Below are 15,987 nucleotides of genomic sequence, written 5' to 3' on the forward strand. Positions count from 1 at the left end.
GTCTTCCAAATCATTTCCTTTTATGCCACAGGTATATGTGGTGATGTGCTCGTTGGGATCAGTGATTTCTTTGTATTTTGGGATATCTAGCATCCGAAACTTCTTTGGGATGGGCTTTGGAGCCGCACTCTGGGGGAATAATTTTTTCACGAACTTCTTCGAGTCCATTCCTTTCAAAATCGGAGATGCTCCCGGTATCTGGTCGACCCTATGTCACACCTCCTTTTTGCGCGCCCGGCCCCGAAGGGTTAAAAATGCGCGGGTGGAGTTTTTCCAATTTAAGTGACAATATTCGAAATGGGATTATTTATTTAATTCAGAGTCGCCACTTGGGAAAGGTTTGACTTTTGGTGTCCCAAGTCACCGGTTTATCTTGAATCCCAAATCGAGGAAATTTTCGACTTTTCCAAATGAAGTCTGCGAACCAGAAATTCTAAGTAAGGAATTCTGTTGACCCGAGGGAAGGTGTTAGGCACCCTCGAATCCCGTGGTTCTAGCACGGTCGCTTAAATTGTTATAATGGCTAAATATCTGATTTAAATACATGTTGTGACTTATGTGCTTTTATTAAGTTTAAACCGCTTTTATTATTATCATTTATTTTTATAGAATTGCAACGTCGTGAAAATGCATCTCGAACCACGTCACAATCAATGCGCCCGTGATCGTCAACACATTTGGACTTCGTTGAGATTTGGATTTGGGTCACATCAATGTGCACCCGAATTTAAGAATATGATTTAATTAAGCCGCGCCTAAAGAGTCTAACGCGTTACTATTTTTTGAGAAGGCCATGAGATTCACTAAACGGCCTAGCCCGAATTCTAAATATTGTGATTAGTTGTTGAGGGCCCCGCAATTTGTATTTTTTATTTGGCGAGGCTCGTCTTATTATTTACGAGAGATATCCTAAAGTAGCTACATTTTCTATTATGTTTGTCTCTAAAAAAAAACAAATAAAAAAGAAAAAGGTACGTGCTAATTTACTTAACCAAATCCGGATTTCCTGTCAATCATTTGATTCATTTGGTGAGTTGTTTGCAAGATGAAAAACGCAGTATTTCGCGGACCCTATTTTTGATTTTAATGAAAATGACATACATGCTGGTGAAACGCTACATACTCCGAACATTTCTTGAGTTGAATTTAGCTAAACTTACTTAGGCAAGATTAAAGGGATTAACTACTAGGCATTGTTACTAATGGGATTTGAATGTGGTCTTATGTACTACCTAACGAGACACAGCAAAAGGACTAAAATAAAACAAAGCAGCATAGTATAAGTTTGGGGTATCTATACCCCGTATTAACAAAACAACTACAAACTAAAACATGAAAGACTAAACTCAGATGAGTGTTAGTTAACATACATTTTCGTACTGTTGAATTGTAAACTAACAACTACACAGGACCATTAATATACCACAAATATTACAACAAATAACTTTGAACTTCTTCAACCCTTTTTCATTTCATGCTTTCAAACTGTTTCGGTTACACCAATATGGGGACTTGAAATGTGTACCTGAAAATACTGGAAATACTGAAATGCAAAGGAGAAGGAGAAGAAGGTAGGGAAATCAGCAGCAGCAAGAAACAGAACTAGCAGTAGCAGCAGGAAACAGAATAGCAGCAGCAAGAATCAGAGTAACAACAGCAATCAGAACAGCACAACAGAAAGGATTCTATTGCGAGGTGGAACTAGAGTTGAAGAAGAAACAGCCAAATGAAACAACACACAGTGTGATGGCAACAACACTCCAGACAATCCAATTCCGGGATATACCAAATGCAACAAAACACTAACAATAAACTCGATTGAAACTTAGAAGAAGCAACACTGCCTAACGTATTGACAACAGATGAACTTCAGACAAACAAGACCAAGTTTCTGATTTCCTAATCTGTTTTATCTCTTTCTTGCTCTCTTTCTATTTCTGTATCTATATCTATCTATCAGATCTCTTCTTTTCTTTTATATCCTCACAGTGTATGTCCTCTCTTTAATATCAGGTGGTATCTTTTTTTTTTCTCTTCTGTGTATCTCTCTCTATATCCTTATCAGTTCTCTTTTTTTTTTCTTGTATCCTCACAGTGTGTGTATTTTTCCTCCCCTCTCTTAGGTCTGTCCTCCTCTATCAGATGTCCCCCCCCCTTTATAAGCCTTAAAACTAACCCTTTTAACAGCCTGTTTAGAATATCACCATACCCTTCCCATGTGCCTTCCATTTTCAGTTCCATTTTAACTAATTAAGTATTAAACCCCATCCTCCCTTGGCAGGCTTAAACTTTCCCATTTTATTAACCAAAAGCAAACATGGGCAGCAGAATATATCTGACAGCATATGCTGTCAAACCATTTTTAAATCAAAAGCTCTTTTATGCAGGAACCAGGCTGTGCACAATGCACATGCTGTGCACAAGTGCACATGCCATCAACTCAGATTTCAATTACAGACCAAGCCTTAGGTTTCTGAAATCATATTAACAACTATAAGTAACTGAACTTGGTTCTTAATTGATTCAGGCAATGTTCAACAGAAGCAAATCGATTTATTTTTGTTCAGACAGTTGAAACTAATTGACGACACATGTCGACTCGACTATATTAGTTATAACACATACAATCGACACCAAAATCAGACATTCAAAAGTATAGGACACATGATTCGAATTGTACTGACTAAAAAGAATTGTATTTCGAGGAATCAGTTAATCAGCACGAATTTGGAATTCGACTAATTGCACAACAAATACATACACACACATTATCAGAATAAAGGAGGGATTCAAATAAACACAGTGGTTGAGGCAAAGTGGACAAACAGAAGCCGGTAAAATTCAAAGACACAAATTGAAACAAAACATGAACAGACATTTAATCACTCACATGGACCAAACAGAAATAAAGAAAAGAAAGCAAGACTCACCTCAAATCTCGAAAAATCAAAACTTTGACTCGGACTTGGACAGACCTTTCTTAAGGCTGAACGGACTTTAATCGAAGTGTTTCTCAGATGAGAAACACTTCGATTAAGGTCCATTAGACCTTAATCCTTCGGTTTGAACAAAACAACGGACCAGTGACGAGGAACCCTAAGGTTCGAAAACCAGATCCGGGATTCATGCTTCCCTGGTCAGATTCGGACCAAACCAAGTATGGTTTGGTCACGAGGGGGGTCTGGGGAGTGTCTGGTATGAATTTAGGGCAGATCGGTGTAGATTAGGTTCCGACTCGAATCTTCAAATGAAGATTCGAGAAGGTGGGATAGGATTCGAGGTGTGTGGTTGATAGATTTGGGTTCAGGACGGCAAGGGGGTTCTATGGTGTTAAGGGCAAGGTCACCGGCGTCCGTGCCGCCGGCTTTCATGGTGAAGGATACAGGGGCGGCTAGGGTTTGAAGGGGACGGGTTTGGTGAAGACGAAGGCAGGGGTGTTGGCTAGGGGGCAGGGTATGGTAAAGGGTTTATATAGTTAGTGGGTGGGCGGATCTCAACCGTTAGATCAATCTAGATCTACGGTCTGGATCTGAGGGCTTAAGTGGAACGGTGTCGTTTTGAGGGTAAAGGGTTTGGGTTGGTCCGGGTGAAAACGGGTCGGGGCCATTAGTGGGTTATGGGGAGGTGATCTTGGCCGTTGATCAATCTGAGATCAACGGCTCAGATCAGTTTGGACCAAAACGGCGTCGTTTGGATACCCTGGGTATCAGCTGGTGTTGGACCGGGCAGGCTTGGTTTTGGGCTGTTTGTTTGGGCCAATTTTAACAAATTGGCCCAAGTCCGGAAAGGAAGGGCCTTTTTTTTTCTTTTATTATAAAAAATACAAAACTAAGTAAAATCAAATTAAAATAAACACCTAATACAATTATTTGCACACACATTAAAATAATTCAAAACAGGTAAAATTAAACAAAACAAAATCACGGACGAAGATGCCTATTTATGATTTTCTATTTAACGACCGGATTACGGTTCGAATTATGCATGACACACACATTTTTTGTGTTTTGTTTTAATAAAATAAAAATGGGAAAAATCGTAAATAACCAACAAAGTGCCATGTAAAAATCCAAAATTTGTACTGCCGGGCCGATTATTATTATTTTTTATTTCTTTTGGAGCGATTGTCGTGCGAAACAAAAATCACGTGCTCACACCCTAGAGTTGTATGTCTCCACCTTTTTGTCATTTTCTTCAATCTTCTTTTCTCCGGTCTCGATTCTTTTGGCGAGCTCTTCGAGCATTCTCATAACTGTGGGGTCAGTCCCCGAGCCACTTTCAACGAGCCTTTCAACCGCTGGTCTAACACGCTGAGGGTTCACTGGTTCGGCTGTATTTGGAGTTTTATTCTGACTCTGAAGTTGAGCAATGACGACTTGCTGGGCTTACAACATTTCGAATATCACCTGGAGGCTGACTCTTCCTTCTTCCATTCCTCGTGTTCTTTGGCCATTGGGCCGGGCTTCCTTGTGTACATTCCCTATGGGGTCTGCACCCGAATCCGCGCTTAGAGCGTTATGCGAGCTGATATCAACCAGCTCCATATTTGGTACTTCCTTAAGGTTTATGATTGGTATACCGACCCCTATACCACTGTTTTCTCCAAGACCTTCGTCGTTACGAATAGGTGCATTCTGTGTGATAGACATGTCTAAACCTGAGAATTAAAAAATCTTGACAAGAAAAAGTGTAAAGATAACGTGTGTAACGAGAACTAGTAAAGAAATAATCACTATTATCTTTAGCCCCACGGTGGGCACCAAATTGTTTACCTCGAAAAATGTGAGTAACAATTAAAGGTGATTTGTGGTTTTAAAGATATGTGATTTATTCCAATACTAGTGAATATATAAGTAATATTAGGTTTAAGTAAGAAGAATTGATGAACCAAACCAGTATTGTTAGAGCAACAGGGACCTCGAGCTCGATTATCTCGGGGGCCTCGAGGTGAGTTAAGAGCAAATAAAGCAAGAACAATAAAGTTAAAACAATAAAGCTGAAGAACAATTGTGGAGCACGAGAAAAGCAAAGTAGAATGTTCTATTGCAGTGAATAATGTCCCTTTTACAAAGATTGAGGTCCCTTTTATATAGAAGGGGAAAACCCTAATATGGTACATTTCCAATTATGGCAAAGAATTCTATTGGTACAGCTGTATAACAGCTTAGTACGAACTTGTGCTATTTCATACAAATCTTATCCCTTAATTTATTCCCTGATCCACGTGTCTTTGAGAAATTCCCGCTCTTTCTTGAGTGTCATCAGAGTTGTACTGCCCTCGAGGCAGATCATGCCAGGTCTTCGATTTGCTCCCTCGAGGTATGCATTTTTTCAGTCAACTTTTATCTTTGCTTCCTGCTGCCCAAATTCGAGCCCCGAGGTTCCGTTAAGTCCTCGAAATCGAGCTCTCCAATTTCGACCGTATACAATCCTTGTATCCATTTTAATGCATGCATAATATTATTGACATAGGTTTACCATTGAAAAATTTATTTGTAGCTTTTGTTGCTACTTGCATTGAGAATTTTTCTTATTATTAAATAAGTGAATTGTGATTTCTATTAATCCATGTCACAAGGAGAGGTCTCGCATTGAAAGGCTTATTAATGGAAATTACATTTATCAAGAATTGTAGGCAGATTCAAAATTTGAAGTTTATGGATCCTGGCGTCCCCTTATTTGTCATAGAACCCACAACCCATCTATGCTAATTAAGGGTTCACACCTTATTATATGCATATATTCAGTACATTTCTCAACACATATATGGGGTCTGGGTTAGAGCTATTGAATTCTCCAAACACCGTACCATATAGTGTACATCCGCCTAAATATATAACTTTAAACCAAGGGAAAAAAGCAAAACTAAAAATGAGAATGTAATAGAAGAGGAGAGTACCAAGAGTTTTGCACTACTATATGATCAATAGATTAATCATCTTATCCCAGTTGTATTATATGGAGAAAATTTCTAAACCTTTAAATCAAGATTAATAGACCCTTCTTCTTCCTTTAGAACTTGTTGAAGAGAAAGTCCTTCCATTTCATTCATGGGATGGAAATTGGGAGCAATTCCAATAACATTGCTACAATTGGTCTCTAATTTGTTGTTAGAAACTATATATTCTTGCTCCAATTCATCACTGCTCTTCGAAGGTGTCAATTTGGAAGCCCTTTTCATTTCTTGGTTCTTCCCCCACAGCACAACGTACAATCCAAATATTATTATCGCAGCTCCTAGAACACTAATCCATAGTAAATAAAGTCACATTCATAAACAGAAAAAAATAATATTAATTGTAGATAGTTAAGGGAATTATGAGAGTCTCCAACCCTAAATATAAGTCATAATAAATTGTTAACTATTACACTACCTTTTAAGTATTTAACGTATGCTAAAAAGTCTATTATTCGGAAGTATTGACTCATTTAATGTTCTAGTTGTTATGAGAAAACTATCATTACAACTGCAAAGGTTTTTGCATAAGGAAATACCACTAATCCTAAGTTCATGTGCGTTAATTAATGATTTCTTTAAACAACAAGAGTAAAATAATAACCTAAAATAACTAAATATTGAGCTATGACAATTCTTATCCAGTGTACTCAGTAACATTTCTACAGTAGATATATTTCTAGTTAAATGCAAATCCGGCAAGATAAAATTACCAATATTAAACTGCTAAATAAAGAAAAGAAAATGACAACGATCTAATACAAAGTAAATGATAATACACTATAAATGGATAGCAAAATAAATACCTTCCCAAGTGTAATTTCTCGTTGAGAAATAAAGAACCGGCAATGGCAACACATACAAGCATCAAAGGGGTGAAAATAGACAGGAATAATGGACCTCTCATTCTTACAGAAAACATCAAAAAGATGATTGTTATTCCAGAAGCCACTATCCCCTACACCCAAAAAAAAAAAAAAATTATGTAAATTTTATTTCTAATCTTATCGTCATTAAAATGCTAAATATTGTAAGGTGTTTATTGGTACAACGGAAGTCATTAGTTGGAAAAATATTTTCATGCGAAAATTATTTTCTAATTTCTAGATAAAATTTTCTACGAGAAATGACTTCTATTATACCAAAAACACTCGTAACGAAAAATAAAACATACCGCATAAGCTACTATAAGCAGTCTAAGGTTCCATCCTAATTTCCATTGGCTCCAATCTCTTTCAGTACAAAGTGCAAAAACTCCAGCTTGAAGTGCTCCCATAATAGAGATTAGGGCAGTGCTAGAAAAATGGCAAGGATACAACTCACTCATCTTCGCCTACATTGTACATTAGCAAATTAAGAAAATAGTTAACACAATGTTTAATCTTAAATTATTACTTTTTTCCCTTTCCATTCATTGTTTTCCTTTAATGTAAATATTTTCAAATTCTCAGTCAAGAATCCCGTACAAATATTACAGAAAATTACATTTTCAATTATGTTTAATTGGAAAATACTCTAGGAATCATATTCAATTATTTGCAAATAGGAGGTTAAATTTTTCCAAATACGCTAATTTCTTTTAAAATGTCATACCCTCCTCCCCGAAACCAAAAAATGGATTCAATAGTTTTTAGTTTTTACTTCAAATGTGCACTATTTAGAAAGTAATTTAAACAAGAAAAGTTAAGTTTAGTTTGCATGATACCTGAAAAATGAGGGATAATGCTGTGGAAAAGCAACTACAAATAGCCAAAATAGGACCCAAAATATGAGCATATGGTTTTTGGTGTTGGTGAGAAGCTGCCATCTGTCCACTAAAGACAACTTTGGTTGACCATGTTTTAATTTCCAAGCCTTTGTAAAAGGTGAGAAGCATAGCCCCACCTATTCCAATTAATGTTCCCAACACTTTTGCCTGCCCTGCCCTTGTTTTCAAACCCAACTTCTCCAACCTATACAAATATGTCCAAATATACACAAAACCATTAGTATACCTCACCGGTTAATATAGACGGATTCAATATTTAAATTTTATGAGTTACTATAATTTTTAAAATTTGTAGAGTTTTTGTTATTGAACTCGTTACACTTTTAAAATTATAAGTTCCTGTTAGAGTTTCTATATTTTAATCTTAAAATTTCCTATCAAATAGTCGTTAAACTTTTAATAATATCATGCATGTCAATGTTTATTTAGTATCGAAACTAATAAATTCAGTTGAACCTGTATACTTTATCCGCCACTACACATGTATATCTATGTCTACATCTACGTTAGAGTAGATAACCGGCCCGTCACATAATAATTTTAGGTTTCAAAATTTAAAACGGATTCATTCTATCTTTTTACAGGAAAAATTATTTTGTTTATTGGAATGTTTAAGATTTTTTTGAGTGTTTAATGGTTGAAAGAAGAGTTTCTTGAAAGCATCCTTAAACCATATCTTTGAAAACAGTTTCTAGAAAGCATTTTTTTTCTCCAAATTTTTTTTTTTGGTAAACGGATGCATTTTATTGAAAGCAGTAAAAATGTCAAGAAGTATCATCACAGCCAGGAACTAATCTGAGAGATATCTTCTTCAAACAACTAATTAAAAAAACATGAAATTGGAAAATTGAAATATACCTAAAGAATATGGCTATAACAAAAGTGATGCCAGGAATTAGATTAATCATAGCTGTAGCAAAAGTTGCTGAAGTTAGGACTAAACTTGCTGCAAACAAATTTTGTGCCATTGAACCTCTGCATTAATTCAAAGTGTAAATGAACCAATATTAGAAATGAATGCATATATAGTTAAGGGCAGACATCTAACTTAATGAAAGCACTAGTAAGAGTAGTCAAAATGACATGCTTTGGAAAAACAAAAGTTGCATGGCAGTCATCTTCAATAAATATTCCACTTGTTTTAAGTTTCAGGAGTTCTAAGTTGGCGTGTAAGACGTTTTAAAATATTTGACAACATTTTCTTGAAATGTTGGACATATCTGTTTAAATGGACCAAAATTAGAAATTAACAGCATTATTTTAATATTTATTTTATAACTGATAAATCAAATCAAATTCTTTTTCGTCCAATCAAATAGTGTCACATAAAATTGATCGTGTCATATAAAATGAGATAAATATTTTTGGTAGAAAGGACTAGCAAGCAGGTTTTTTTTTTCGGAGAGATCGCACAAAGCAATTAAAGGTTTAGATAGTGGAGGAGAAGAGTGAAGAAAGAAAACGTTTTCCTAAAACGAGACTGAATATTCAATTTGTGAGTTGTTTTTATGCTGTCATTCACATTGCACTTATTAGTGAATTGAATGAAAGTAATAGAACTTACCCGAAGAGTGCAGAAAGAAATGCAAGCAACATTACCATCCATGTCAATTTTGGCGCCGTCTTCCTACAAATAGGAAATAATAGCGATAGCCACATCAGATTCAATTCAATTATGTTTTGCAAAAGTGTACAACAATAACAACCCATTTAGTGGGGTCTGGGGAGGGTAGTGTCTACGCATAGACCCCCGGCATCCTTCCCTCCAAGAACTTCCCACATTGCTCTTGGGGAGACTCGAACTCACAACTTCTTGGTTAGAAGTGGAGGTTGCTTACCATTAGAGCAACCCCTCTTGCAAAAGTGTAAAAATTCAAAATAATGGAGTTCCTGCTCGAAATGAGTGGACAAACATAGTTGAATTTTATCCAAAATGTTTCAACAGATTTCTATTTTAATTAAGTTGCGTCAAACGTACACTTAATTTGCTTGAACCTTCTTGTTGAATTAAAACAAAACATTAAAAGGTTCAAAGCTTTTTACTCATTACATTGAGTAAAATCCTACGTTTAGCCAAGTGATGTACAGAACTAAAAATAAGGACTACAAACAAACCAAAACATGCCTCTTAGAAGACAGCAAGATTTATTTTATTTTTTTCCAACAATAAAAACAATGGCTATCCAATGAATAATATAAATAAATTCCATAGAAATGTGGAATTGCATCAGGATTTTATCCTCGAAGAAGACACTCTAAGAGAACTATTTTCTTTTTAAAAAGAGAAGACTACCCTCAACTACAGTAATAGAATCCAGGTGTTTGTTTTTTGGGGTCATTTTTCTGAGTAGGGTTATTCAGTTTATGTGCAGGTGAAGGATAACCTCGATAAAATAATCGATGGCGTACAAATTGATTAGACACAGCTACCAAATAGTAAAAAAGTATATATTCAAAGACTGTTCTAAGGACAGACTTGCCTGTCAAAGTAAAGGGCCAAAGGAATAACAGTAGCAGCAGCAAAGAGGAAGCGATAAGCAATCAAAACCCTCAAACTCATTCCATTATTAGAAGCTAATTTATAGAACAAACTCATTCCTGCATAAGCTATCTGAACAAACACCATCATTATTACAGGCTTTAATCCATGCACTTTGTCACATATCTTCCCCATTCTCTCTCGTCTATGGAACCAGAGACAAACCGACCAAACTAGCAGAAGAATATATAGTACTTTTTACTACTAAGTATTATTGTTATAAATATCTGTACATATATATAGAGAAATATATAGGTGCGGGGTTGAAGAGGAAGAATAGGAGTTGTAGTTGAAGACTAGTTTTGTAACGCTTGAATGGGACCACCAAAGATTGTGCCGGAATAATATGTACTCCTTCATCCTGACTAAAAAATTCGAGTTTGAGTCTTAGATATATGATATGCCTCTCATAGAAAAGGTTTTACCTTAAAGTAAAACTTTTGGATATTAATTTAGATTAGCTGGGACTCAAAACGGATATCAGAAAAATGCTTGAATGGGGAAATACAAAAGAAGACAGGGCTAGCTGGAATTTGGTTGTGGAAAACATAAATAGGCAGGCAGAGAGGAGAGTTAATTGAAAGAAGGAATTGAAGAGGGAGCTGCCACTTTACAAAAATCCACGTGTGGTGAAGTTGGTAGAGACGTCTTCAGTTTTTGCATGGCAAAACAATAGGAGAAAGGATTTGAGCATTAATTTTTACTGCACGTCATCGTCTACGCTTTACTCCACTAACTATCTGTAGATTTCTCTATTTGATTTACATGTCTTCGGCACTAAACTTTTTCTGCATTAATTTCAACTTCCCTCTTACCTCAGTATCAAAATCCTACGTTACTCGAATTGTTCAAAATTTTGAGCCTTATTTGTGTCACATCTTTCAAAAATAGTAGTCACCCGTTCTACTTTGTTCCCAATTATTTTCTTATTAACTCATTCCAAAAAATTTATCACATTTTCTTTAAGGCTTAGTAGCATTATATAACTAATTCGGAGAGTAATGTAGGTATATAGTAGTAATTAAATCTTATGTTCAGAAGGTCGTACGCATGGTAGAGAGGAGAAGTAGTTTGGAATAAATTCGAATTATTAAGGGATGAAAATAACTTTAGCCACACATTCCCTAACTTCAAACGATCATATCTCCCAATATAGTTGCTGATGTTCTAAGTAGAAGATCCATGGGGATTTTGGATATGTTGTTAGTGGTTAAATGTCCCGTAGTGAGAGAAGCCCAATAGATAGCTAATCAAGGTTTCATCTTGAAGAAGAAAATGGAGAAAAATTGATCGCTAGTATGATTTTCAAGTCTAGCTTATTAGAGCAAGTGAAAGCCGGATAGTTTGATGATGCAAGGTTGCTTAAAGTTAAAGAAGATGTTCTTAGTGGAACAATCTGAGGATTTCAGAATTGATTGGGGTGGTATATTTAGGTTTAGAAACCGAATACGTGTCATTGACATAGAGAATCCTCGAAGAGCAATTATGAAGAAAGCACATACTTTCAAATACATAATGCACCCAGGTTCTACAAGATGTATCATGACTTGAGGAAAATCTACTGGTAGAATAACATGAAAAGAGATATTGCATACTTTGTATCTCGCTGCCTTAATTGTCAGCAAGTGAAGTTTGAACATTAGAGACCAGACGGTTTAGAGCAGCTAATAAAGTACTAGTGTGAAAATGGAAAAGAATAAATATAGACTTCATGGTTGGCCTACCAAGAACATTCAAGAAGGACGACTCAATTTGAATGAATGTTGATAGGGTAACAAAATCAGCTTACTTTTTACCTGTTAAGGCAACTTACACAACTTATATGTATGCAGCTATTAAAGAAAATTGTGCGGTTGCATGGCTCGGCAATGTCTATTATTTTTGACAGAAGTGCACAATTCAGTGTCTAGTTTTGACAGAGTTTTTAGGAAGATATAAGTACCAATGCTAATTGAAGCATGACTTTCTAACCACAAACAGACGGACAAGCCGAACGAATGATTTAGACCTTGAAGGATATATTATGAGCTTGCGTGTTGGATTTTAAGGAGAATTAAGATGATCATTTGCCTTTGCCAGAGCCTGTATATAACAAAGTTATCAAGCAAATATTCAGATGACTCCATTTGAGGCTCTATATGGAAGATGTTATTGTCGTTCATTGGTAGGATATGTTGAAATTGGTGAGACACAATTCATAGGCCCATAAATAGTTCAAGATTCATTGTCAAAAGTGAAGATTATTTAGAAACAACTCAAAACATCTCAGAGCTGCCAGAAAACATATTCAGACGTAAGGCTTCATGATCTCGAGTCTAAAGAAGGTGCCTTTGTCTATTTGAAAGTCTCACCCATGAAGGGCAACATGCATTTTGAAAGAAAAGGAAAAATTATCCCCATGTATAATGGGACTTATCCAATTCTTAAAAGAGTTTGGCCCGTGGAGTATCGACTTGTTCTATCATCAAAGTTATTATTAGTGCATCCGATATTTCATGTATTAATATTGAAGCAATATTTTTAAGACTCGAGCCATGTCACTAATGGACAAGAGATCAAAGTTGATGATACTTTGTCCTACAAGGAGGTCCCTGTAGCGATAGTAGACATACAAGCTCATAAGCTACAAAATAAAGAGATTGCTCAGGAAAAGTTATGTGGAGTAAACATTCAGTTGAGGATGCTACTTGAGAATCCGAGTGCGATATGAGGATAAAATACCCCTACCTATTTGAGGATTCAAGTACGCAGCTCTAGTCACACTTTAATACTGTAGCTTGTTGTACTAAGTGATATTCATGCTTACATGATCTATGAATAAGTTGAGTATTCATAAAGATATAACATTCTTCTCAGTCCTAGGGATGACCAAAGGCCGACATACAAGGAAAAATGTCATATAAAGAAAGGGGAGAATGTAAAGCCCCGTAGCACCCTATAACTTATTCGAAAAGTAGTAGAGGTTTTTAGTACTTAAATGTTATGCTTAGACGGTCATAGTATGTTTAGTGGAGGGGGTGAGGGGGAGTAGTTTGAAATAAATTAAAATTATTAAGGGATAAAAATAACTTTAGTCGCATATGCCTTAATTTCAAATAACTATATCTCTCAATATATAATGTATTGAGCTATGATTCATATATCAAATGAGAATCTAACTTTCATAACATCAAATTATTCGTTGTTCTAAAATTTCTAAAAGAAACTATGACTTTTTTTACTAAAGAATAGGAGGATAGCCAACTGAACCTTGAGCCAAACCGTAGCCAACGGTCCAACCGTGGCTAATCCCAACAAGGGGTGAATGGGGTGACTTGAAAGTCCAAGAAAAACTTGGCCAGCGATTGTCCAGACCATGTCCTCCGATTACCCCAGGCTTTGAAAGGGCCAAAAATTGTGATTTTTCTCATTCTTACCCCCAAAGTGTTATGGATATTATGTTCAAGGAGATATTGAGCGAAGATAATCCCACGTCATCCACGGTGAGTTTTTAACACGATTCAAGTTGAAAATCAATAGATTAGCTTTATCTAACATCCAAGTTGAGCCAAGTCTATGCTTCTCCAATCACCGAGAATAAAAATAATGGTAGTCGAATTTCTTTCGGTGTCATATTGGTTTTCCTCTGAGTGACACGGATTGACAGAAACTTTTTAAATTATTTTTGTGGATCTTCGAGGTAAGACCCAAAGAACAATCCTTTGTTCTGCAGTAGGTGCAACATGTTGTTCGTGATTTGAAATGTCTCCGCTTGTAGAGGGACTGTAATTACGGTTGTTGGATTACCAACAGTGGGTTGTAACCAAGGCTTTCCATCTGCTTCCTCTTCGACATGGGCACAGTAAGTTGGTTGATTGTGGATTTTCACTGGAATGGGATCAATGAAAGTCTTGTCTGGATGCTTTATCATAGATGATAGGGTAGCCAATACATCGGCGAACTCATTCTGGATTCTGGGAACATGCTGGAAGTACGTCTTTGTGAACCTCTTTCTCAATTCCTTTACATGATGCAGATACGAGAGTATCTTGGAATTCTTGGTTGCACATTCTTCTCGTACCTGATGTATAAGCAAGTCTGAATCTCCAATCACTAGCAGCTCTTGAACGTTCATGTCAATGGTCATTTTGAGTCCTAAGATGCAGGCTTCATACTCGGCCTATTATTGGTGCAGGGGAGCCTGAGTTTGGCAGACACCGGATAATGCTGACTGGTTTCTGATATTTGGACTGTTCTTATGTCAACTCCTTTGAAGTTTGCTTCTCCATCGAAGAACATTCTCCAACCATCATAGGATCTGCAATGTCTTCTCCTATGAATGGTACATCTTCATCCAGAAAATACATTTTTAGGGGTTTGTATCCTTCATCCACGGGGTTTTCAGCAAGGTGGTCTGCCAGTGCCTGTCCCTTGACCGCTTTCTGAGTTACGTAAATGATGTCGAACTCCCTCAACAGGATTTGCCACTTGGCTAGCTTGCCGGTGGGCATGGGCTTCTTAAAGCTATACTTCAAGGGATCCATTCTCGATATGAGATATGTAGTATAGGCACAGAAGTAATGTCTCAGCTTCTGAGCTACCCAAATCAAAGCACAATAGGTGCATTCCAATAGAAAATACCGGGCCTCGTAAGGGGTGAACTTCTTACTAAGATAATAAATAGCTTGCTCCTTCCTCCCTGTTTCATTGTGCTGCCCCAGAACGCAGTCGAAAGCTCCATCTAACACTGTGAGGTAGAGTAATAAGGGTCCACCTAGCTCGGGCAGGACTAAGACTGGTGGTGTTGACAGATACTCCTTGATTTTGTCAAAGGCCTTTTGGCAGTCATCGGTGCATTTGGTGGCGGTGTCCTTTTTTAACATCTTAAAGATTGGCTCACAGATAATTGTAGACTGTGCTATGAATCGGCTGATGTAGTTAAGCCTTCCCAAGAAACTCATCACATCCTTCTTGTTCTTTGGTGGTGGTAGTTCTTGAACAACTTTGACTTTCGATGGATCCAGTTCTATTCCTCGGCGGCTCACAATAAACCCAAGCAATTTCCCGGCGGGAACCCCAAATGTGCACTTTGCGGGGTTTAGTTTCAAGTTGTATCTCCGTAGTCTATTGAAGAACCTCCTCAGATCTTCTATGTGGTCAGTGACCTTCTTGGATTTGATAATAATATCATCCACATATACTTCTATCTCCTTGTGTATCATATCATAAAAGATGGTAGTCATGGCCCTCATGTAGGTGGCCCTTGCATTCTTCAGGCCGAATGGCATCATCTTGTAACAGTACACTCTCCACGGCATAATGAAAGCCATTTTCTTAGCATCTTCCTCATCCATCCAAATTTGATGATAACCATCAAAGCAATCCATAAATGACTGTAGCTCATGCTTGGCGCAATTTTCAATCAGGATGTGTATATTTGGCAAAGGGAAGTCGTCTTTCGAACTGTCCCGGTTGAGATACCGGTAGCCGACACAGACTCTGACCTTCCCATCCTTCTTTGGTACTGGCACAATGTTGGCTAACCATGTCGGGTATTCTACTACCCTGAGAACCTTAGCTTTGATCTGCTTGGTGACTTCTTCCTTAATTTTCAAACTCATATCATGGTTGAACTTTCTAAGTTTTTGCTTTACTGGTGGACACATTGGATCGGTTGGCAGTTTGTGAGCCACAATGGACGTACTTAGACCAGTCATGTTATCATACGACCAGGCGAATATGTCA

The 15,987-nt window shown here is 36.9% G+C and overlaps 1 protein-coding gene across 1 annotated transcript; it reads right to left on the reverse strand.

Moving 5' to 3' along the window:
• Positions 1 to 1,580: 1,580 nt before the first annotated feature.
• Positions 1,581 to 10,398, reverse strand: LOC104235052 (WAT1-related protein At1g68170-like). The gene is made up of 10 exons (XM_070161165.1): positions 10,201 to 10,398; positions 9,289 to 9,347; positions 8,583 to 8,699; positions 7,662 to 7,908; positions 7,131 to 7,289; positions 6,763 to 6,914; positions 5,978 to 6,245; positions 4,407 to 4,634; positions 4,158 to 4,355; positions 1,581 to 1,685 (listed from the first exon to the last, which is right to left on the reverse strand). Exons 1-10 carry the CDS (start codon positions 10,396 to 10,398, stop codon positions 1,581 to 1,583), a joined length of 1,731 nt encoding a protein of 576 aa, XP_070017266.1.
• Positions 10,399 to 15,987: the final 5,589 nt, after the last annotated feature.

The sequence above is a fragment of the Nicotiana sylvestris genome, chromosome 11, assembly GCF_000393655.2.
Source record: "Nicotiana sylvestris chromosome 11, ASM39365v2, whole genome shotgun sequence".
NCBI classification, from domain to species: Eukaryota; Viridiplantae; Streptophyta; class Magnoliopsida; order Solanales; family Solanaceae; genus Nicotiana; species Nicotiana sylvestris.

What these genes read in the sequence shown, in the direction of transcription:
- LOC104235052 (XM_070161165.1), bottom strand. Translation starts at nt 10,398, where the DNA reads ATGGGGAAGATATGTGACAAAGTGCATGGATTAAAGCCTGTAATAATG. An exon ending in TGCTTATAGTAGCTTATGCG is followed by an intron (nt 6,915 to 7,130) that starts GTATGTTTTATT and finishes TTTTGGGTGTAG; the next exon opens with GGGATAGTGGCTTCTGGAAT. An exon ending in CTATTAATCTTGATTTAAAG is followed by an intron (nt 4,635 to 5,977) that starts GTTTAGAAATTT and finishes TCTATCACACAG; the next exon opens with AATGCACCTATTCGTAACGA.